General features: G+C 43.7%; 2 protein-coding genes across 7 annotated transcripts in view; one reads left to right on the top strand and one right to left on the bottom strand.

Moving 5' to 3' along the window:
- The window catches only part of LOC110496136 (uncharacterized), a 156,820-nt gene extending 138,218 nt beyond the window's left edge, over positions 1 to 18,602 (bottom strand). For 5 of the 6 annotated variants that reach the window (XM_036955517.2, XM_036955518.2, XM_036955519.2 and 2 more), the window contains exons 1-2: positions 2,726 to 3,375; positions 525 to 2,102 (exon numbers count right to left, since the gene is read on the bottom strand). In XM_036955517.2, coding sequence (XP_036811412.2) covers positions 525 to 2,102; positions 2,726 to 3,349 — 2,202 coding nt within the window. In that variant the 5' untranslated portion in view covers positions 3,350 to 3,375. Of the gene's footprint in view, positions 1 to 524; positions 2,103 to 2,725; positions 3,376 to 4,277; positions 4,632 to 5,683; positions 6,641 to 13,569; positions 14,518 to 17,528 lie in introns of those variants that run through there. The other variant, XM_090207679.1, reaches the window with a different exon arrangement.
- LOC110496093 (metabotropic glutamate receptor 3) overlaps positions 1 to 22,367 on the top strand; it is a 918,426-nt gene that overhangs the window by 408,127 nt on the left and 487,932 nt on the right. The gene's annotated exons all lie outside the window — the stretch shown is intronic.

Below are 22,367 nucleotides of genomic sequence, written 5' to 3'. Positions count from 1 at the left end.
TTAGAATCTATTTTTTGAACGATGCATGCTACATTTGGATTGGTTTGGGATCCGTGGACTGATGCACTTGCATCTTGAACATGGAATCAGGGGCCGATGCGTTTCGGTGAATGTTACATCCCTAGCATATTCTGTAGAATATGGGAGCCACGATGTACTCCAAACGACTTCAGACAAAAGTCATGCACCAAACAATATGTTAAATGTGATCAGTAGCAGATGAACATGAATGTCAAAACCTTGCCAAGATACTCAAAGACAATGCTGTCAGATTACAATTGGTTTCCAGGAAGATCATAAACCAACATTAGATATTTTTTGAGGAAAGACAATATTAATAACAAGAACTCCATCAAAGCATCTTGTTAACCTTTCTTACACCTCCCATGAAAGACAAGACTGGCGACTATAAACATTGTATATGTATAGTTACTATCATTAACCAATTGTTCTAAAAAAAAAAAGCACAACAGTTATTTTAGAGAAGCCTAACTAATTTGATGAAACATATACTATATACTTACTGTTTCATGTGGCATGGGGTTAAATCCACAGAGGTTGCAGACAGTGTTCTTGCATTCTGTGCAGGTGTTGTAGTTGGGAGGGTCCTTGGAGCCCTTGTTGAGTTCCACCTTGCAGAGTGGACAGGTAGATTGGCCTGCTTTGGGAGCTGGTTGGGAGGATGCTGCTCCCTTTGGAGGAGCTGATGGGGGTTTGTCCACTTTGGCCTGTACTGATGGGGAGACCTTGGCCTGCTGTAGTTGCTCTGCTTTCTTCTCATCTGCTTTCTGAACAGCAGGTGGTTTTGTCTCCTTTGCAGGGGGAATCTTGGGAGAGGCCTGGGCTGCTGCAGACACCTTGGGGTAAGCTGGCGGTATGGTGCGGGGCTCCTCATGAACAGCTGAGGTGATCAAAGTGGACGCAGAGCTGAAGATGGAGGAGCCAAAGCCAAACATCTTCCCAGACACTGACTCTTCAGGCTTTGAGGGGAAAGATTCAGATTTAGCACCACCAAAGCCAAATAAGCCTCCAGACTCATGCTTGGGCGATTGCTGTGTGGCTGGGATGGCACTACTCTGCCTACGTCCAGGTCTAGGCTGTTGTGGTGGTTTTGGTGGTTCTGATGTTCTCCGGTTCCCCTGTGGTGCCTTCTGAGCAGGCCCATGGCTTGCCAGATTTTGAGTGTCTGCTGCTTTAGCAGCTTCAACTATTGATATATCAGGCTCTGATTTTGGTGCCTCTGCTGAGGGCTGTCCTTGTTGTTGTAGAGTATTCTGTTGTGGAGGTTGTTGGACAAGTGTTGGAGTCGGTATGTCCACTAGCTTCTGGTCCTGCTGTGAAGCCACTGTCTGAGAAATCTGCTTCTTCTGTGGCGAGCCTGGTTCTGGTGCGTTCTTCTCTTTCATTGAAGCAGGGGTCACGGTTTCCTTTTTGGCTGAGGCTGTAGTAGGGGCCACTTTTCGGGGACCAACTGGTGTGTGAGTCTCCTTCTTTTGAAGTGCAACAGGTGCAGCCACCTTGGGGGAAGCTGGTGGTGTGGTGCGGGGCTCCTCCTGAACCGCTGGCGTAATAAAAGTGGAGGCAGAGCTGAAGATGGACGAGCCAAAGCCAAACATCTTCCCCGACACTGACTCTTCAGGCTTTGAGGAGGCAGACTGAGATTTAGGACCTCCAAAGCCAAATAAGCCTCCTGATTCCTGCTTGGGGGGTTGCTGTGTGGCTGGGAAGGCACTACTCTCCCTACGCCCAGGGCTGGGATGCTGTGGTGGTTTCGGTGGTTCTGATGTTCTCCGATTCTCTAGTAGAGCCTTCTGAGCAGGCACAGGGCTGGCTGGTTTTTGAGTATCTGCTGCTTTAGCAGCTTCAGCTTTTGACACTTCAGCTGCAGGGGGAACTGGTTTCCTTTGAGGGGAGCCTGGGGTTTGACTGTCTTTCTTCGCAGATGCAGCAGCTGTTGCAATATCCTTTTGGCCTGCACTGGGTGTGACAGCGACCGTTTGAGGTGCAGACACCTTGTTGGGAGACGGTTTAATAATGGGGGATCCTGGGGGTTCCATTCCTCCAGGAGCTCTCTGCATCTGGCAGTTCAGACACAGCCACTCCTTCACCGGAAAGAGCAATGTTGTGTTAGATACGTAGTGTATACCCTGGTTACCTGTTGGTATAATAGCTGGATAAAATCATTTCAAGGAATCTTCATAAATATACTGCTGAATATTTCCATGTGAATATACAGTCTGCATACAACATGCCCAGTCATTGCTCTAAGTAACTTGATGAATATTGTAGTTATAGTTGAATACAAATTTAGCATTTTTTGTAACTGAAGCAATTAATACAAGTAACCAACTAGGTTGCTACAAAAATGTCCCTGTCAATTAACTTTGAATTGAATAAAATATTGTTTTAAAAAAATATATATATTTAACCTTTACTTAACTAGTCAGTTAAGAACAAATTCTCATTTACAATGACGGCCAACCCCAGCCAAATCCTAACTCGGACAACGCTGGACCAATTGCACACCGCCCTATGGGACTCCCAATCACGGCCGGTTGTGATACAGCCTGGAATCTAACCAGGGTCTGTAGTGACGCCTCTAGGACTGAGATGCAGTGCCATAGACCGCTGTGCCACTTGGGAGCTCTGGTTGGCACAGGTAAATTGATAGAGTAGCCATAATTGTATTATGTTGAAATGAATTCAAAGAACTGTAATGTATTACCTCAGGAACGTTTGGCATGGGGTTGAATCCACAGAGGTTGCAGACAGTGTTCTTGCATTCTGTGCAAGTGTTGTAGTTGGGAGGGTCCTTGGAGCCCTTGTTGAGTTCCACCTTGCAGAGTGGACAGGTAGATTGGCCTGCTTTGGGAGCTGGTTGGGAGGATGCTGCTACCTTTGGAGGCTCTGATGGGGGTTTGTCCACTTTGGCCTGTACTGATGGGGAGACCTTGGCCTGCTGGGGTTGCTCTGCTTTCTTCTCCTCTGCTTTCTGAACAGTAGGTGGTTTGGTCTCCTTTGCAGGGGGCATCTTGGGAGAGGCCTGGGCTGCTGCAGACACCTTGGGAGAAGCTGGAGGTGTGGTGCGGGACTCGTCTTGAACATCTGAGGTGATCAACGTGGATGCAGAGCTGAAGATGGAGGAGCCAAAGCCAAACATCTTCCCAGACACAGAGTCTTTAGGTTTTGAGGGGACAGGCTGAGAGGTTGGTGAAGTGGCCACTTTTGGAACACCAGCAGGGGTGAGAGTGTCCTTCTTTTGAGGAGCAACAGGTGTAAAGACTTTGCTGATCGAGTGTTTAATCATGGGAGTTCCAGGGGGTTCCATTCCTCCAAGAGCTCTCTGCATCTGGCAGTTCAGACACAGCCACTCCTTCACCTGAAATAGTAAGGATGTGTTAGATATATACTGTATACTCAGGTTTCCTGTTGGTATCTAGCGGAGTTCAATTCATGCCAATCTAACTTTACAAATGGCTGAATATGTGCATAGGAAGTTACACAGTTGGTATATTTTTCAGGACCCAGTTATTGCATCAGTTAGGTTGTCTATTTAAAGTTTAAATATAATCATGTATGCTTTTGGGGAAAAAATAAGTCAATACAATATCTGTGTGGAAATCTACACAAATTATGACTGGTATTGATTGGCTAAAGTAGCCTATACATACTTGCAGCTTTGCATTTAATAAAAAACGTTGTTATGTAAACACAGGAAAAATGAGAGAGCCTGCATAATTTGTATCATCTACAAAGCTGGTTCTGTGGAAAAAAATAGCTAATGTGTATCATCAAAACAGACTACTGTGATTTGATCATTTAGAAACAAATCAGTGAACATGAGGCTGTACTTTGTAATCTTCTAAAAAGCTGCATCCATAAGTGATAACAGGACATCTGCTTGCTAAAAGCAGTGCACTTGAACTGTCATGTTCTCTTACCTCTGATCCATGTGGCATGGGGTTGAATCCACAGAGGTTGCAGACAGTGTTCTTACATTCTGTGCAGGTGTTGTAGTTGGGAGGGTCCTTGGAGCCCTTGTTGAGTTCCACCTTGCAGAGTGGACAGGTGGATTGGCCTGCTTTGGGAGCTGGTTGGGAGGATGCTGCTCCCTTTGGAGGCTCTGATGGGGGTTTGTCCACTTTGGCCTGTACTGATGGGGGAACCTTGACCTGCTGTGATTGCTCTGCTTTCTTCTCCTCTGATTTCTGAGCAGCAGGTGGTTTGATCTCCTTTGCAGGGGGCATCTTGGGAGAGGCCTGGGCTGTTGTAGACACCTTGGGAGAAGCTGGCGGTGTGGTGCGGGACTCATCCTGAACAGCTGAGGTGATCAACGTGGATGCAGAGCTAAAGATGGAGGAGCCAAAGCCAAACATCTTCCCAGACACAGAGTCTTTAGGTTTTGAGGGGACAGGCTGAGAGGTTCGAATCACTGGCTCCTTTTTGGGTGAAGCTGGTGCAGTGGCTACTTTATAGGGACCAGATGATGTTGGAGTGTCTTTCTTTCGAGCAGCAGCAGGAGCTGAGACTTGGTTGGGTGAAGGTTTGGGTTTCATCATGGGATGTTCTGGATCTTCCATTCCTCCTAGTGCTCTCTGCATCTGACAGTTCAGGCACAGCCACTCCTTCACCTTAAACATTTTCACATTGTAAAAGGAATACAGAATTGGATACATTTCTTATACAGCTCTTTCTACGCATGATGGAAAGTGGCACAAGCAAATGTTTCTGCAGTGATATCATCAGACACTTTCCTTACTCTCTAGGACATAAATTGTCCAGCACACTATGATACATCATTCTTGCTGTTTTGAGCTTTAACATGACTTGCAATTTAAGTATTTGGTGTATTGCATACGTACCAAGCACATTGTAAAAGAGATCTATTGGAACCATCTAAAATTCCACTTCTATTCACTATAAGTCTAGTACCATGCTACTGTTGGTAGAATTAATATGTGTCAAGAACAAATCAGGAAATGAAATAGTCATAACGACTTCACATGAGACTTTGCATTGTCTCTCTTTTATAAAGGCTAGAAATTGTCAGTAAATGCAAATATACTAAAATCCCAAACTATTCATACAGTCTAAAACCTTACCACACTGGTTTTTCCTACCATATTTGTATGAGGAGAGACTAAACAAGTAATGAATAGACCAACTGTGCAATGTCTAAAAGTTATTTCTGGAACTGAAATACATTGATCGAAACGAATAGACATGTCAAATCTGACAGATAACAATTTAATTTCAGAATGACTACAATTTTCCTATGGATGATTTGTGGAGAGATTATTTATCTATCTGAACTTTTCTATAAAAGAGAGAGCCTTGTCTAAATAATATTATAAACTGGGTGGTTCGAGCCCTGAATGCTGATTGGCTGAAAGCTGTGGTATATCAGACCTTATACCATGGGTATGACAAAACATTTACTTTACCTGCTCTAACTACATTGGTAACTGGTCTATAATAGCAATGGTGCACCTTGGGGGTTTGAGGTATATGGCCAAAATACAACGGCTAAGGGCTGTATCCAGGAACTTCACATTGTGTTGTGCATAAGAACAGCCTTTAGCCATGGTATATTGGCCATATACCACACCCCCCATGCCTTATTGCTTAAATATAGCACTCATAATTAATTTACACAGTAATAAAGAGATTCTGGTTGTTTTACCTCAGAAACGTTTGGCATGGGGTTGAATCCACAGAGGTTGCAGACAGTGTTCTTGCATTCCGTGCAGGTGTTGTAGTTGGGAGGGTCCTTGGAGCCCTTGTTGAGTTCCACCTTGCAGAGTGGACAGGTGGACTGGCCTGCTTTGGGAGCTGGTTGGGAGGATGCTGCTCCCTTTGGAGGCTCTGATGGGGGTTTGTCCACTTTGGCCTGTACTGATGGGGGAAACGTGGCCTGCTGGGGTTGCTCTGCTTTCTTCTCATCTGCTCTCTGAGCAGCAGGTAGTTTGATCTCCTTTGCAGGGGGCATCTTGGGAGAGGCCTGGACCGGTGCAGACACCTTGGGGGAAGCTGGCGGTGTGAAGCGGGGCTCATCCTGAACAGCTGAGGTGATCAAAGTGGATGCAGAGCTGAAGATAGAGGAGCCAAAGCCAAACATCTTCCCAGACACTGGCTCTTCAGGCTTTGACTGAGCAGGCTGAGATGTAGCACCACCAAAGTCGGAGAAACCCCCTGACTGCTCTTTGGTGGGCTGGGCCTCTGGTGGCACAGCTTTGGCAGGAGAGGCTCCACTTTTTGGAGGCTTCCCAGGCTCCTGCTGTGTGGATGGGGAAGCATTACTCTGCTTAAGCCCAGGTTGGCCTGGCTGCTCTGGTGGTTTCTGAAGCCCTGATGTTCTCCGGTTCTCCTGTATTGTCTTCTGAGCAGGAGCTGAGCTGGCAGGTTTCTTAGGATCTGCTGCATTAGCAACCTCTGTCTTGGGTGGCTGTGTTGCTGATGTAGCAGGTTTCCTCTGAGGGGAGTCTGGTGTTGGAGTGCCTTTCTTTTGGGGTGTGCTGGGTGGGACAGTGGTCCTCTGAGGTGCAGAACCGTTGATGGGAGAAGGTTGGGGTTTTATCATGGGAGGTCCTGGGGATTCCATTCTCTTCGTCTGGCAGTTCAAACACATCCACTCCTTCACCTGAAGGAAAACAACAGTGTTAAGATGGTCAAATAACATGATGCTACATGGTTCAATATCATCTATTAACCTGATTTCATGTTCAACATAATCAGCAAAAGCAGTGTTCCTTTCTGCTGATAAACACCTTCATGAAAACATTCACTATGTTCTGTGCCTGTCATCATGAGTGAGTTTTAAGTCTTTGCAGAGGAGCCCAAGCTGATTTTCAATTCTAGTTGCCACTAAACATCAGTAACAAGACATTGCTACTGTGTTGTGTTGAAGCTAAGATGGTTTAAATTCATGTCAGTGTCCTCAAGGAAATTCAAGTATGAAATGAACTATTAGAGAAGACAGCGTTCACCCATTGTGTAAAATATATTCGTAATTATTTCAAGTTCGCTAATTACACCTTTTTGGGTAATTAAGCAATTATTGATTGATATTATTATACTGTAGCCATTAGCCAATAGTATTCAGAGTAAATACTCTATGTTGTTTACACAAGAGGCTATATCTTTGACTGTCACTTAGGAGGGAGCTGATCATCAGCCTTAAAATGTATTTTTTTAATTTAAACATTTATTTCACCTTTATTTAACCAGGTAGGCCAGTTGAGAACAAGTTCTCATTTACAACTGCGACCTGGCCAAGATAAAGCAAAGCAGTGCGACAAAAACAACAACACAGAGTTACACATGGGATAAACAAATGTACAGTCAATAATACAATAGAAAAATCTATATACAGTGTGTGCAAATGTAGTACAATTAGGGAGGAAAGGCAATAGGCCATAGTGGCGAAATAATTACAATTTAGCATTAACACTGCAGTGATAGATGTGCAGATGATGATGTTGAAGTAGAGATACTGTGGTGCAAAAGAGCAAAATAACCAAGAAAATGGGGATGAGGTAGTTGGGTGGGCTATTTACAGATAGGCTGTGTACAGGTGCAGTGATCAGTAAGCTGCTCTGACAGCTGATCCTTAAAGTTAGTGAGGGAGATATAAGTCTCCAGCTTCAGTGATATTTGCAATTCGTTCCAGTCATTGGCAGCAGAGACCTGGCAGGAAAGGCCAAAGGAGGAGTTGGCTTTGGGGATGACCAGTGAAATATACCTGCTGGAGCGCGTGCTATGGGTGAGTGCTGCTATGGTGACCAGTGAGCTGAGATTAGGCGGGGCTTTACCTAGCAAAGACTTATAGATGACCTGGAGCCAGTGGGTTTGGCGACGAATATGAAGCGAGGGCCAGCCAACGAGAGCATACAGGTCGCAGTGGTGGGTAGTATATGGGGCTTTGGTGACAAGACGGATGGCACTGTGATAGACTGCATCCAATTTGCTGAGTAGAGTGTTCGAGGATATTTTGTAAATGACATTACCCAAGTCAAGGATCAGTAGGATAGTCAATTTTACAACGGTATGTTAGGCAGCATGAGTGAAGGAGGCTTTGTTGCGAAATAGGAAGCCGATTATAGATTTAAATTTGGATTGTAGATGCTTAATGTGAGTCTGGAAGGAGAGATTACAGTCTAACCAGACACCTAGGTATTTTTAGTTGTCCACATATTCTAAGTCAGAACCGTCCAGAGTAGTGATGCTAGTCGGATGCAGGCAGCAATCGGTTGAAGAGCATGCATTTAGTTTACCTTGCATTTAAGAGCAGTTGGAGGCCACTGAAAGAGTGCTGTATGGCATTGAAGCTCGTCTGGAGGTATGTTAAAACAGAGTCCAAAGAAGGGCCAGAAGTATACAGAATGGTGTCATCTGCGTGGAGGTGGATCAGAGAATCACCAGCAGCAAGAGCGACATCATTGATATTTACAGAGAAAAGAGTTGGCCCGAGATTTGAACCCTGTGGCACCTCCATAGAGACTGCCAGAGGTCCGGACAACAGGCCCTCCAATTTGACACACTGAACTCTATCTGATATGTAGTTGGTGAACCAGGCGAGACAGTCATTTGAGACAGCAAGGCTGTTGAGTCTGCCGATAAGAATGGGGTGATTGACAGAGTCGAAAGCCTTGGCCAGGTCGATGAAGACGGTTGCACAGTACTGTCTTTTATCGATGGCGGATATGATGTCGTTTAGGTCCTTGAGCGTGGCTGAGGTGCACCCATAACAAGCTCGGAAACCAGATTGCATAGCGGAGAAGGTACGGTGGGATTCGAAATGGTCAGTGATCTGTTTGTTAACTTGGCTTTCAAAGACTTTAGAAAGGCAGGGCAGGATAGATATAGGTCTGTAACAGTTTGGGTCTAGAGTGTCTCCCCCTTTGAAGAGGAGGATGACCGCGGCAGCTTTCCAATCTTTAGGGATCTCAGACAATATGAAAGAGAGGTTGAACAGGCTAGTAATAGGAGTTGCAACAATTGCAGTGGATAATTTTAGAAAGAGAGGGTCCAGATTGTCTAGCCCATCTGATTTGTAGGGGTCCAGATTTCAGAACATCAGCTAACTCGACTTGGGTGAAGGAGAAGTGTGTGTGGGGGGGGGGGGGGGGGGCTTCGGCAAGTTGATGAGGGTGATGCAGAGCTGTTGACCGGGGTAGGGGTAGCCAGGTGGAAAGAATGGCCAGCCGTATATTTTTTTTAATTAAAATCCTCGATTATCGTAGATTTACCTAGCCTCAGTGTTTCCTAGCCTCAGTGCAGTGGGCCACTGGGAGGAGGTGCTCTTATTCTCCACGGACTTTACAGTGTCCCAAAACCTTTTGGGAATTTGTGCTACAGGATGCAAATGTCTGTTTGAAAAAGCCAGCCTTTGCTTTCCTAACTGACTGTGTATATTGGTTCCTAACTTCAATGAAAAGTTGCATATCGCGGGGGCTTTCGATGCTAATGCGGTACGCCACAGGATGTTTTTGTGCTGGTCAAGGGCAGACAAGTCTTGAGTGAACCAAGGGCTATATCTGTTCTTAGTTCTACATTTTTTTATTGGGACATGCTTATTTAAGATGGTGAGGAAAGCCCTTTTAAAGAATAACCAGGCATCCTCTACTGACGGGATGAGGTCAAAATCCTTCCAGGTCGATAATGTGTCCTACATAGCTCACTGCCTGCACTCACAATTCCAATGGCCCCTACTGTAAATAGTAACAATAATAATAATTGATTTTACATGCAAAAGGTTTTCAGACCCCTTGATTTTATTCAAATTTTATTACCTTACAGACGTATTCTAAAATGGATACAATTGTTTTTTTCCCTCATCAATCTAAACACAATACCCCATAATAACAAACCAAAAAAAGGTTTGTAAATTTTTTTGCAAATGTATAAAAATAAAAAAAATGAAAAATCACATTTATAGAAGTATTCAGACCCTTTCCTCGGTACTTTGTTAAAGCACCATTGGCAGTGATTGAGTCTTCTATGATATGACGCTACAAGCTTGACACACCTGTATTTGGGGAGTTTCTCCCAATATTCTCATGCTCCTTCAAATTGGATGGGGAGCATCGCTGCAAAGCAATTTTTTGGTCTCTCCAGAGTTCAAGTCCTGGCTTTGGCTGAGCCACTCAAGGACATTCAGAGACTTGTACCGAAGCCCCTTTTGCGTTGTCTTCGCTGTGTGCTTAGGGTCATTGTCCTGTTGGAAATTGGACTTACGCCCCACTCTGAGTCCTGAGAATCTTTCTGTACTTTTCTTCGTTCATCTTTCCCTCGATCCTGACTATTCTCCAAGTCCCTGTAGCTGAAAAATATCCCCACAGCATAATGCTGCCACCACCATGCTTCACCTTAGGGATGGTGCCAGGTTTACTCCAGACGCGACACATGGCATTCAGGCCAAAGATTTCAATCTTGATTTCATCGGACCAGAGAATCTTGTTTCTCATGGTCTGAGAGTCTTTGGCAAACTCCAAGCAGGCGGTCAAGTGCTTTTTACTGAGATGTGGCTTCACTCTACCATAAAGGCCTGATTGGTAGAGTGCTGCAGAGATGGTTGTCCTTCTGGAAGGTTCTCCCATTTCCACATAGGAACTCTGGAGCTTTGTCAGAGTGACCATCGGGTTCTTGGTCTCCTCCCTGACAAAAGGCTCTTCTCCCCCGATTGCTCAGTTTGGTCGGGCAGGACAGCTCTAGGAAGAGTCTTGGTGGTTCCAAACTTCTTCCATTCAAGAATGATGGAGGCCACTGTGTTCTTCAATGCTGCAGACATTTTTTGGTACCCTTCCCCAGATCTGTGCCTCAACACAACCCTGTCTCTGAGCTCTACGGCAATTCCTTCAACCTCATGACTTGGTAATTGCTCTGACATGCACTGTCAACTGTGAGACCTTATATAGACAGGGGTGTGACTTTGTAAATCATGTCCCATCAATTGAATGTACCACAGATGGACTACAATCAAGTTGTAGTAACACCTCAAGGATGATCAATGGAAACAGGATGCACCTGAGCTCAATTCGAGTCTCATAGCAAAGGGGCTGTGTACTTATGTAAATAAGGTATTTCTATTTTTTATAAATTTGCAAACATTTATAAAAATCTGTTTTCACTTTGTCATTATGGGGTATTGTGTGTAGATTGATGAGGATTATTTTTATTTAATACATTTTTGAATACTTTCCAAACACACTGTATATACTGCTTTTCTAGACATCCAAAGCGCTTTACATAGCAAGGGGGAAGCTCACCTCATCCACCACCAATGTGTAGCACGCACTTGGGTGATGCACGGGAACCAATATACGGCAGAACCCTCACCACACATAAGCTATCAGGTGGAGAGGTGAGGAGTGATATATGCCAATTAGGAATGAGAGGTGATTAGGTGGCTGGGGTTAACATCCCTACTCTTACAATAAGTGCCATCAGATTATTTTGTGACCACAGTGAGTCAGGATACCCGTTTAACGTCCCATCTGAAAGACGGCACCCTACTCCGGGCAATGTTCCCATCACTGCCATGGGGCATTGGGATCTCCTAAGACCAGAGGGAAGCGTGCCCCCCCCCCCACTGGCGCTCCAACACCACCTCCAGCTGCATCTGGTCTCCCGTCCAGGGACTGACCAGGACTGACCATGCTGAGCTTCAAAGGCAAGCCAGCAGTGGGATACTGTAAATGGTCAGAGGACCATCAGGTCTACATACATGAGCTTGGTGTTCGAATCTGTTTATCTGCTCTCTGATAGTGATACCACACTCCTGAGGGAAGCACATAATGCAGGCTATCAGACCAAAGGCCACTTGTGGAAAAGTTGACCATACCTCCTACTGCCTCCTGTAATGGTACGAGGCCTCTGTGATGGTACGAGGCCTCTGTGATGGTAAGAGAGGCACAGGTCTGCATAAAGCACTGATAACACTAACTGATCTTATCACTTCTTAGAAATGTGCTGTTTACCAAGTCACAGGCAAAACTATTCTGTTTCTCTTTATGGTACTGCAGTGACTGTCAGGTGAAACAGCAGGTTGACGTTTATTGTCATGAGTCTTGTCCTGAAGGCAGAAATGAGCGACTTTCACCTAGATAGGCCAGGTGCAAAGTAAAAATTGTCTATATTGTAAAAATTAATGAAAACAAAAATGTGATATTGGGTCTTAATTTAAGGTTAGGGTTAGGCATTAGGGTAAGCAGTGTAGTTAAGGTTAGGGTTAAGGTTAGGTTTAAAATCAGAATTTATGACTTTGTGGCTGTGCCAGCTAGTGAACACGCTGCAGAGCTTCCTCCAGAACAAGATTCATTATGAAAAATACTAACCTGCGATCAAACACCTAAATTATCTCAATCACAGTAGTGGGTCTATATAATCAACCCATTCTACTCACAAACATAGCAAGCTCTCCATTCTGCAGATTACTAGTGTAGACCACTATCATGAGTCTATACTGGCATCACGTGAGATCAAGTGGCCTTGGACTGTCCTTGCCAATCTACCCTACAAACAGTGTGCATTGAATTACAGAGTCAAGTGTCAAGTCCTTTTGTGCTGCAGATAACCTAGAAGACGGAGTGTCCATTTAGAGCACCACCCAACATGGTGTTCCCTGACAGTGTAGCGCAGTCTGGGGATAAAAAGGCTTTATCTACAGCAGCTTTCGACCTATCACAAACACGTGTCATTACCGCGCCAGCATGGATTTAGCTGTGAATATCTCACTAAAACCATTATGCTGAATGCATCTCTATCAGAAACCATCACAAAGCATGCCAGCGAAGGTATAAGATTCAATCATAGCCAGGCATTGGGGAACCCAGTACAGTGGTCTGGAATTACACTTGAAGGTGTGTGCTTGCTTTGGTTATAAGCTTTGGGTCAGAATAGTGCCTCTGGAGAGATAATATATAATTGTGTGCATTCACCAGATTGATTATTGTGCTACAGCCTTGCATCCGTCTCTACACAGTGAAGCAAGACTAGCTTTACTCTGCTCCAATGAACATTGATGATGAGAGATTTGACAGAATGACTCATTAAGCAAGCCAGTTAAAACTCTCTTAGAGATAATCACTTCCTAAAAATAGCTTGCTTTATAACCATCATGTACACCAGAGTGCATCTGAGTGGCAGTGATCATGTAGGCCTTACCCACTAATGACTGTGTAGAAATCAGAACTTAGTGTGACGTGGGGCCTGTTTACATTACCCTTTCTGAAACCCAGTCTCTGGCTCAACGCATGATCGATTGCATAATTGCAAATTAATGAGTCGTCAGCATCAAATTGTAAGATTTAACAGCTTGTAGTAAAGTGGTGGCAGCTAATTAATATTACCTAGCATTTTATTGCACTATATTGACGCGGTCAATTTTGAAGGGATTGTGACAGTGAAATAGCATCTTCTAAAATATTATAGTGACACCACAGCACCAATGGGTCTACATAGGTTAATGGCAGCATTGCCAGGGCATAGGAAAGTAGATGTGAAAATATTGTTATACTATTAACCAATAAATACAGCCACAGAGCAGTGAAAAGGATACAGACATCTTACCTCGGTAACATGTGGCATGGGGTTGAATCCACAGAGGTTGCAGACAGTGTTCTTGCATTCCGTGCAGGTGTTGTAGTTGGGAGGGTCCTTGGAGCCCTTGTTGAGTTCCACCTTGCAGAGTGGACAGGTGGACTGGCCTGCTTTGGGAGCTGGTTGGGAGGATGCTGCTCCCTTTGGAGGCTCTGATGGGGGTTTGTCCACTTTGGCCTGTACTGATGGGGGAAACGTGGCCTGCTGGGGTTGCTCTGCTTTCTTCTCATCTGCTCTCTGAGCAGCAGGTAGTTTGATCTCCTTTGCAGGGGGCATCTTGGGAGAAGCCTGGACCGGTGCAGACACCTTGGGGGAAGCTGGCGGTGTGAAGCGGGGCTCATCCTGAACAGCTGAGGTGATCAAAGTGGATGCAGAGCTGAAGATAGAGGAGCCAAAGCCAAACATCTTCCCAGACACTGACTCTTCAGGCTTTGAGGGGGCAGGCTGAGATTTAGGACCACCAAAGTCAAAGAATCCCCCTGACTCCTTCTTGGTGGGCTGGGCCTCTGGTGGCACAGCTTTGGCAGGAGAGGCTCCACTTCTTTGAGGCTTCCCAGGCTCCTGCTGTGTGGATGGGGTAGCATTACTCTGCTTAAGCCCAAGTTGGCCTGGCTGCTCTGGTGGTTTCTGAAGCCCTGATGTTCTCCGGTTCTCCTGTATTGTCTTCTGAGCAGGAGCTGATCTGAGCTGTTTCTGAGGGTCTGCTGCTTTAGCAACCTCTGTCTTGGGTGGCTGTGTTGCTGATGTAGCAGGTTTTCTCTGAGGGGAGTCTGGTGTTGGAGTGTCTTTGTTCTGTGGTGCAGGAGATGTAGAGGCTTTGTTGGGTGAAGGCTGGGGCTTCATCTTAGGGGGTCCAGGTGGGTAAGAGCCTCCGAGTGCTCTCTGCATCTGGCATGTCAGACATAGCCACTCCTTACCCTGCAATGGAAATCATGGTTTTAGCATCATATACTGATTTTCTTTAACAAAACACATCTGGGAACCATTATCATGATCAAGGTTTTTTTTTCATGATCTATCTGTTGTTCTAAATTCATACTAGTAGTACATAATGGTTTTAATTTATTGTTCAAAATATGTGAATATTAGAATAACATTGTGTCTTCGTCTTTACATTACAGTCTTTACCCTCCTACCATGTTAATGACTGTAGTGAGCATGCTGACTGAACTGTCAATAAATCAGATTACTCTCTTGAAGCAGCCTGCTAAGTGGTAACTAAAGTCAATATTCTGACTGATCAAATCAAGTTGGCCAGGCCCAATTATGCTCAATTCTCCACTGTACAAACAGTTTGACATAGAATGCGATTCATAGTACAAATGCTACAAGGTGAACTAAGGTCAAAAATAATATATTAGGTCTACTGTTAAATAACTGATAAATTACTAACAATATACAGTACCAGTGTCATGCCCTGACCTTAGAGATCCTTATTTATTCTCTATGTTTGGTTAGGAAAGGAGGTGACTTGGGTGGGAAAATCTATGTTTTCTATTTCTTTGTTGTTTTGCCGAGTGTGGTTCCCAATCAGAGGCAGGTGTCTATCGTTGTCTCTGATTGGGGATCATATATAAGTTGTGATTTTCCGTTTGGGTTTTGTGGGGTGTCATTTTCTGGTTAGTGTCTGTGCCTGACGGAACTGTTCGCTTTCGTTTTTGTTATTTTTGTTTGAGTGTTTCTTGTAAATAAATATCATGAACACTTTCCACGCTGCGCTTTGGTCCACTCTTCCTTCCACCGACGACGAGCGTTACAACCAGTCAAAAGTTTAAAGAAAAAACCACAGACGATGCCAAGGGTGTAAAGCTGTCATCAAGGCAAAGGGTGACTACTTTGAAGAATCTCAAATATAAAATATACAGTGCCTTGCGAAAGTATTCGGCCCCCTTGAACTTTGCGACCTTTTGCCACATTTCAGTCTTCAAACATAAAGATATAAAACTGTATTTTTTTGTGAAGAATCAACAACAAGTGGGACACAATCATGAAGTGGAACGACATTTATTGGATATTTCAAACTTTTTTAACAAATCAAAAACTGAAGAATTGGGCGTGCAAAATTATTCAGCCCCTTTACTTTCAGTGCAGCAAACTCTCTCCAGAAGTTCAGTGAGGATCTCTGAATGATCCAATGTTGACCTAAATGACTAATGATGATAAATACAATCCACCTGTGTGTAATCAAGTCTCCGTATAGATGCACCTGCACTGTAATAGTCTCAGAGGTCCGTTAAAAGCGCAGAGAGCATCATGAAGAACAAGGAACACACCAGGCAGGTCCGAGATACTGTTGTGAAGAAGTTTAAAGCCGGATTTGGATACAAAAAGATTTCCCAAGCTTTAAACATCCCAAGGAGCACTGTGCAAGCGATAATATTGAAATGGAAGGAGTATCAGACCACTGCAAATCTACCAAGACCTGGCCGTCCCTCTAAACTTTCAGCTCATACAAGGAGAAGACTGATCAGAGATGCAGCCAAGAGGCCCATGATCACTCTGGATGAACTGCAGAGATCTACAGCTGAGGTGGGAGACTCTGTCCATAGGACAACAATCAGTCGTATATTGCACAAATCTGGCCTTTATGGAAGAGTGGCAAGAAGAAAGCCATTTCTTAAAGATATCCATAAAAAGTGTTGTTTAAAGTTTGCCACAAGCCACCTGGGAGACACATCAAAAATGTGGAAGAAGGTGCTCTGGTCAGATGAAACCAAAATTGAACTTTTTTGGCAACAATGCAAAACGTTATGTTTGGCGTAAAAGCAACACAGCTGAACACACCATCCCCACTGTCAAACATGGTGGTGGTAGCATCATGGTTTGGGCCTGCTTTTCTTCAGCAGGGACAGGGAAGATGGTTAAAATTGATGGGAAGATGGATGGAGCCAAATACAGGACCATTCTGGAAGAACCTGATGGAGTCTGCAAAAGACCTGAGACTGGGACGGAGATTTGTCTTCCAACAAGACAATGATCCAAAACATAAAGCAAAATCTACAATGGAATGGTTCAAAAATAAACATGAAGAGAATGGCCAAGTCAAAGTCCAGACCTGAATCCAATCGAGAATCTGTGGAAAGAACTGAAAACTGCTGTTCACAAATGCTCTCCATCCAACCTCACTGAGCTCGAGCTGTTTTGCAAGGATGAATGGGAAACAATGTCAGTCTCTCGATGTGCAAAACTGATAGAGACATACCCCAAGCGACTAACAGCTGTAATCGCAGCAAAAGGTGGCGCTACAAAGTATTAACTTAAGGGGGCTGAATAATTTTGCACGCCCAATTTTTCAGTTTTTGATTTGTTAAAAAAGTTTGAAATATCCAATAAATGTCGTTCCACTTCATGATTGTGTCCCACTTGTTGTTGATTCTTCACAAAAAAATACAGTTTTATATCTTTATGTTTGAAGCCTGAAATGTGCCAAAAGGTCGCAAAGTTCAAGGGGGCCGAATACTTTTGCAAGGCACTGTATGTTGATTTGTTTAACACTTTTTTGGTTACTACATTATTCCATACGTGTTATTTCATAGTGTTCATGTCTTCACTATTATTCTACAGTGTAGAAAATAGTCCAAATAAAGAAAAACCCTTGACTGAGTAGGTGTGTCCAAACTTTTGACTGGTACTGTATACTTCAGCAATAAGGCCCGGGGGTGTGGTATATGGGCAATATAACACAGCTAAGGGCTGTTCTTACGCGCAACGCAGAGTGCCTGGTATTTTGGCCATATATCACAAACCCTCGAGGAGCCTTATTGCTATTATAAACTGGTTACCAGAGTAATGACAGCAGCTAAACTAAACATTTTGTAATATCCGTGGTGTACGGTCTGATATACCATGCCTTTCAGCCAATCAGAGTTCAAGGGTCAAACCACTCAGTTTCTAATGTTAAATATATACTGGAATGAATCTCTACTTACACCCGAGTCAGGAGGACTGAAGCCACACAAGCTGCAGACGACAGTCTTACACTGTGTGCAGGTGTTATGGTTGGGTGGCTCCTTGGTGTTCAGGTTGAGTCCAGTAGTGTTGCACACTGGACACAGGGGTTTAGCTCCAGCCATAGGTCCAGCATTAGACTGAGTCCCAGGTTTACCAGAAGCCTGCTGCTGTGGTGTAGTCCTGGGGGAGCCCTGCTGCTGAGTCCCTTTCTTAGTGAACCCTTGTGGCTGAACTCCAACCTTAGGGGACCCTTGCTGTTGTGGTCTACCCTTAGAAGGGGCTTGCTGTTGAGCTCCAACCTTAGGTGAACCTTGTTGTTGGGGTCCAACTTTAGTAAGAGCTTGATGTTGAGCCCCAACTTTATGTGAACCTTGCTGTTGGGGTCCACTTTTAGCAGGGGCTTGCTGTTGAGCTCCAAACATAGGCAAACCTTGCTGTTGTGGTCCACACTTAGGAGCTTCTTGTTGAGCCCCAACCTTAGGTGACCATTGTTGTTGTGGTCCACCCTTAGCAGGGGCTTGCTGTTGAGCCCCTACCACAGGGGAATCTTGTTGTGGTCCAGCTTTAGGAGGTCCTTGCTGCTGGGGGGCTTGTTGTAGTCTTCCTTTACCAGGTCCTTCCTGTTGAGGCTCACCTTTATGAGATCCTTGCTGTTGAGGTCCACCCTTATCAGGGGCTTCCTGTTGTGGTTCACCCTTAGCAGGGGCTTGCTGTTTTGGTCCACCCTTAGTGGAGGCTTGCTGCCCGCTAGGTTTGTCTGCTTGACCAGCCTGGCCATTCCCCTGGAGCTGGGGTCCTGCCTGTTTAGGAGGTGCCTGGTCCTGTTTCCTATGTCCCTGCTGCGGGGCCTTCCGAGGGCCAGGGCCTGACCCAGGCTGCTGAGTGCCTGCTTTCTGTTTGTCCCCCTCCGTATTATCCCCAAACAGACTTCCTCTGACAGCAGAAGAGACGGAGCTGAGGGGATTCGCACCACTTAAAAAGTTAGAGAACATGGCAGGTTCCTCCTCGCTGGACTCTACAGAGCTGCCTGAGTCAGAGCAGGAGCTATCCTCTCTCTTCTCTCCTGCAGGGGCCTGGGGAGGAACTGGGGCTGGGGGTAGGGCATCTACCGCCCCACTACTGCTGTCGCTGCTACTACTGCTACTGTTGCTGCTGCTGCCTGGGCTCTCCTCTGGTTCAAATTCTACACCAGAATTCCTACAGAAACGATAGAGAGGGAGACGGGGGGAGGGGAGGGGGGGGGCAGGTAGAGAGACGAGCATGTGTGTGAGAGAGAGAGAGAGTTAAGGTAGAGAGTGTGGAAGAGAGGTGGGGTGAAGGTTAGGGAGAGAGAGCATGACAGAAAAATATAGAGAGAGAATGAGAGGAATATGAGCATATTTGTAATGCATTTACAATATTCTGATTTCACATGCTACCCCAGGCAGGCAGGGGATGGTAAACAAATAACATCTCAAAATATATTGGAAAATAATGAGAACACAGGGAACATAATGCCATCAATGCCTCTGAGGTCCGTTTGTTATTCCCTCTCTGTATCCTGATACACCTCAAATCCTGCATAGAAAATATACATATTAATCAATTGCTACATGGCTATAGCAACATATTGTCAATGCAACATGTAAACATTTTAGAGCGAGAGAGAGAGAGAGAGAGAGAGAGAGAGAGAGAGATGGGGAGGGAGAGAGAGAGAGAGAGAGAATGTTTTCTAATGTCAAACAAAGTGAATATTGGAACAATATTTCTACGATAGGAATGTTAGGAATGGTCAGTGGGGACCTAAAGAATAATCATGTCATATTGTTAAATATTTTGTGATGTTATTAAAAACTGTATGTGCCATATACTGTAACTTAGAAACACATTCTAGCTTTCAAGTTTCCATCCAATATGATGTTAATACAATATTAAGAATGATGAAACTATTTTTGTTAAGATATGAATGTGATTTTGGTTTTCTAATGAGATAATATTTTTTCATGTCCATTGCATATGAACTAAGCCACGCCCCTAATGCGGTCAGAATAGCGTGTCACTGTGATGGAACCGCTTTTCCGACCAGTGCTTAAAAGGACTCGCTAAGAATTTAACATCTTCAGACCAGCAGATGGACAACGTGAGCTGAACTTTACGAATGGTTGAAACTCTAAGACTCAACACGAGCTGAAGAAGATAAAGACCTTAAGATTTCCAGTTTGCAGCTGGGCATGTAAAAGTGGTCCTAGAACTTTGACTGTCTATCCGAGAAAGGAAGGAGAAGATCCCATCTCAGACAATCATTGGTGCATCTGAAGAAACATCCACTACAAGCCGGAGCAACTAAGAAGGACATTGTGACCTCTGATGGACAAGAAGAGCCTTACACCCATCGAGCCACTTCCCATAGAAGGATCGATTGGTTTCAGAGAGCCAAAGGACAAAGACATCTACACATAAATACATTATATTACTTACCCAAATGGGCGGTGGTTCATGAGCAAAGTATTATTATTACTTTGAGGGTAATTTCCAAATGTACGATAAGTTTGACTCTCTTCGTCTCTCCCTCTCTTTATCTACCCCTCCCTCTCCATATGTGTAACAAGCTGTCATATCTTATCAGTAAATAAATAATTCAATCAATTTGTGTAGAAATTAATAATCCGAAAAGGCTGGTGTTCTTGGGGATTCCAGAAGTCTGTGACTTGCAGAATGAGACTGATATGAGGTAATGATTAATAAGTGACTGTTATCGATATATAACATATATATCTTATATATCTTTAGAGTTTAATTCGGGAGAAGGTAATTTGTTAAACAACTTCTTTCGTAGTGCCCCAAATTCCTAATGAGTTAATTGTTACATGATTAATTTAATCAGGTAACAATTAAATATAGTTAGTTGATTCGATAAATAACAGTCATCAGATTAATGAAAGTCACATCACGACAACAGCATGCCTATGAGTTATTTTGCAAACATGTTATCCACAACATGTCTTGTCTTATGAACTGTTATTTTAAATAATTACATCATGGATATGAATAAATTATTTATATATACACTACTAGATTACTAACATATATATATATATACTACTAGATTTGTGTTTAGAAGCCACCACGCCACCATCTTGGCAATTCCCCACCAGTGGCAAACATATTTTGGAAGCTATAGAAATGTATTTATTAATATCTACACTTCTTTTTGCCATGTTTATTATATTACAGACACCTTAATGCATACTTTAAAATGTTATTATGTCAGCTAAACATAAAAATATAACATGAAAAAATATATGATTTTTTTTTTCTTAAAGTATAATATTTTATAACGTACTAATGTTACTGTCCCCACTACAACAAAAATACTTAAATATACAGTGGGGAGAACAAGTATTTGTTACACTGCCGATTTTGCAGGTTTTCCTACTTGTAGGAATGTAGAGGTCTGTAATTTTTATCATAGGTACACTTCAACTGTGAGAGACGGAATCTAAAACAAATACCCAGAAAATCACATTGTATGATTTGTAAGTAATTAATTTGCATTTTATTACATGACATAAGTATTTGATCACCTACCAACCAGTAAGAATTCCGGCTCTCACAGACCTGTTAGTTTTTCTTTAACCTCTTTGTGTTAGGGGGCAGTATTTTCATAAAAAATTTAAAAACGTTCCCGTTTCAACGGGATATTTTGGCAGGAAAAGATGCTAGAATATGCATATAATTGACAGCTTTGGATAGAAAACACTCTAACGTTTCCAAAACTGTAAGGATATTGTCTGTGAGTATAACAGAACTGATGTTGCAGGCAAAAGCCTGAGAAAAATCCAATCCGGAAGTGCCCCAGGTTTTGAAAGCTGCGTTCCAATGACTCCCTATTCAGCTGTGAATGTACCATCAACGAGCTTACGCTTTCTACGTATTCCCCAAAGTGTCTACAGCATTGTGACGTAGTTTTACGCATTTCTGTTGAAAGAGATTCTCGCGTAAAATACAGAGGTAGCCATTACTCCAATCGGTCCTAGTTAAAAACGAATTGTCCCGATGGATATATTATCGAATAGATATTAGAAAAACACCTTGAGGATGGATTCTAAACAAAGTTTGCCATGTTTCTGTCGATATTATGGAGCTAATTTGGAATATTTTTCGGCGTTGTGGTGACCGCAATTTCCGGGCGATTTCTCAGCCAAACGTGAAGAACAAACGGAGCTATTTCGCCTACAAAAATAATATTTTGGGAAAAAATTAACTTTGGCTGTCTACCTGGGAGTCTCGTGAGTGAAAACATCCAAAGTTCATCAAAGGTAAACAATTTAATTTGATTGCTTTTCTGATTTCCGTGACAAGGTTGCCTGCTGCTAGCAAGGCATAATGCTATGCTAGGCTATGATAAACTTACACAAATGCTTGTCTAGCGTTGGCTGTAAAGCATATTTTGAAAATCTGAGATGACAGGGTGATTAACAAAAGGCTAAGCTGTGTTCCAATATATTTCACTTGTGATTTTCATGAATAGGAATATTTTCTAGGAAGATTTATGGCCGTTGCGTTATGCTAATTAGTGTCAGATGATGACAACGGTCCCGTTCACGGGATGGGGTGTCACTACAGGTTAAGAATCCCTCCTGTTTTCCACTCATTACCTGTATTAACTGAACCTTTTTGAACTCGTTACCTGTATAAAAGACACCTGTCCACACACTCAATCAAACAGACTCCAACCTCTCCACAATGGCCAAAACCAGAGAGCTGTGTAAGGACATCAGGGATAAAATTGTAGACAGGCACAAGGCTGGGATGGGCTACAGGACAATAGGCAAGCA

This window comes from Oncorhynchus mykiss, chromosome 2 (genome assembly GCF_057628025.1).
Source record: "Oncorhynchus mykiss isolate SJ-2025 chromosome 2, ASM5762802v1, whole genome shotgun sequence".
Lineage (NCBI taxonomy): Eukaryota > Metazoa > Chordata > Actinopteri > Salmoniformes > Salmonidae > Oncorhynchus > Oncorhynchus mykiss.
Note: the sequence above shows the minus strand (reverse complement) of the source record. Positions and strands in the feature narration are given on the sequence as shown.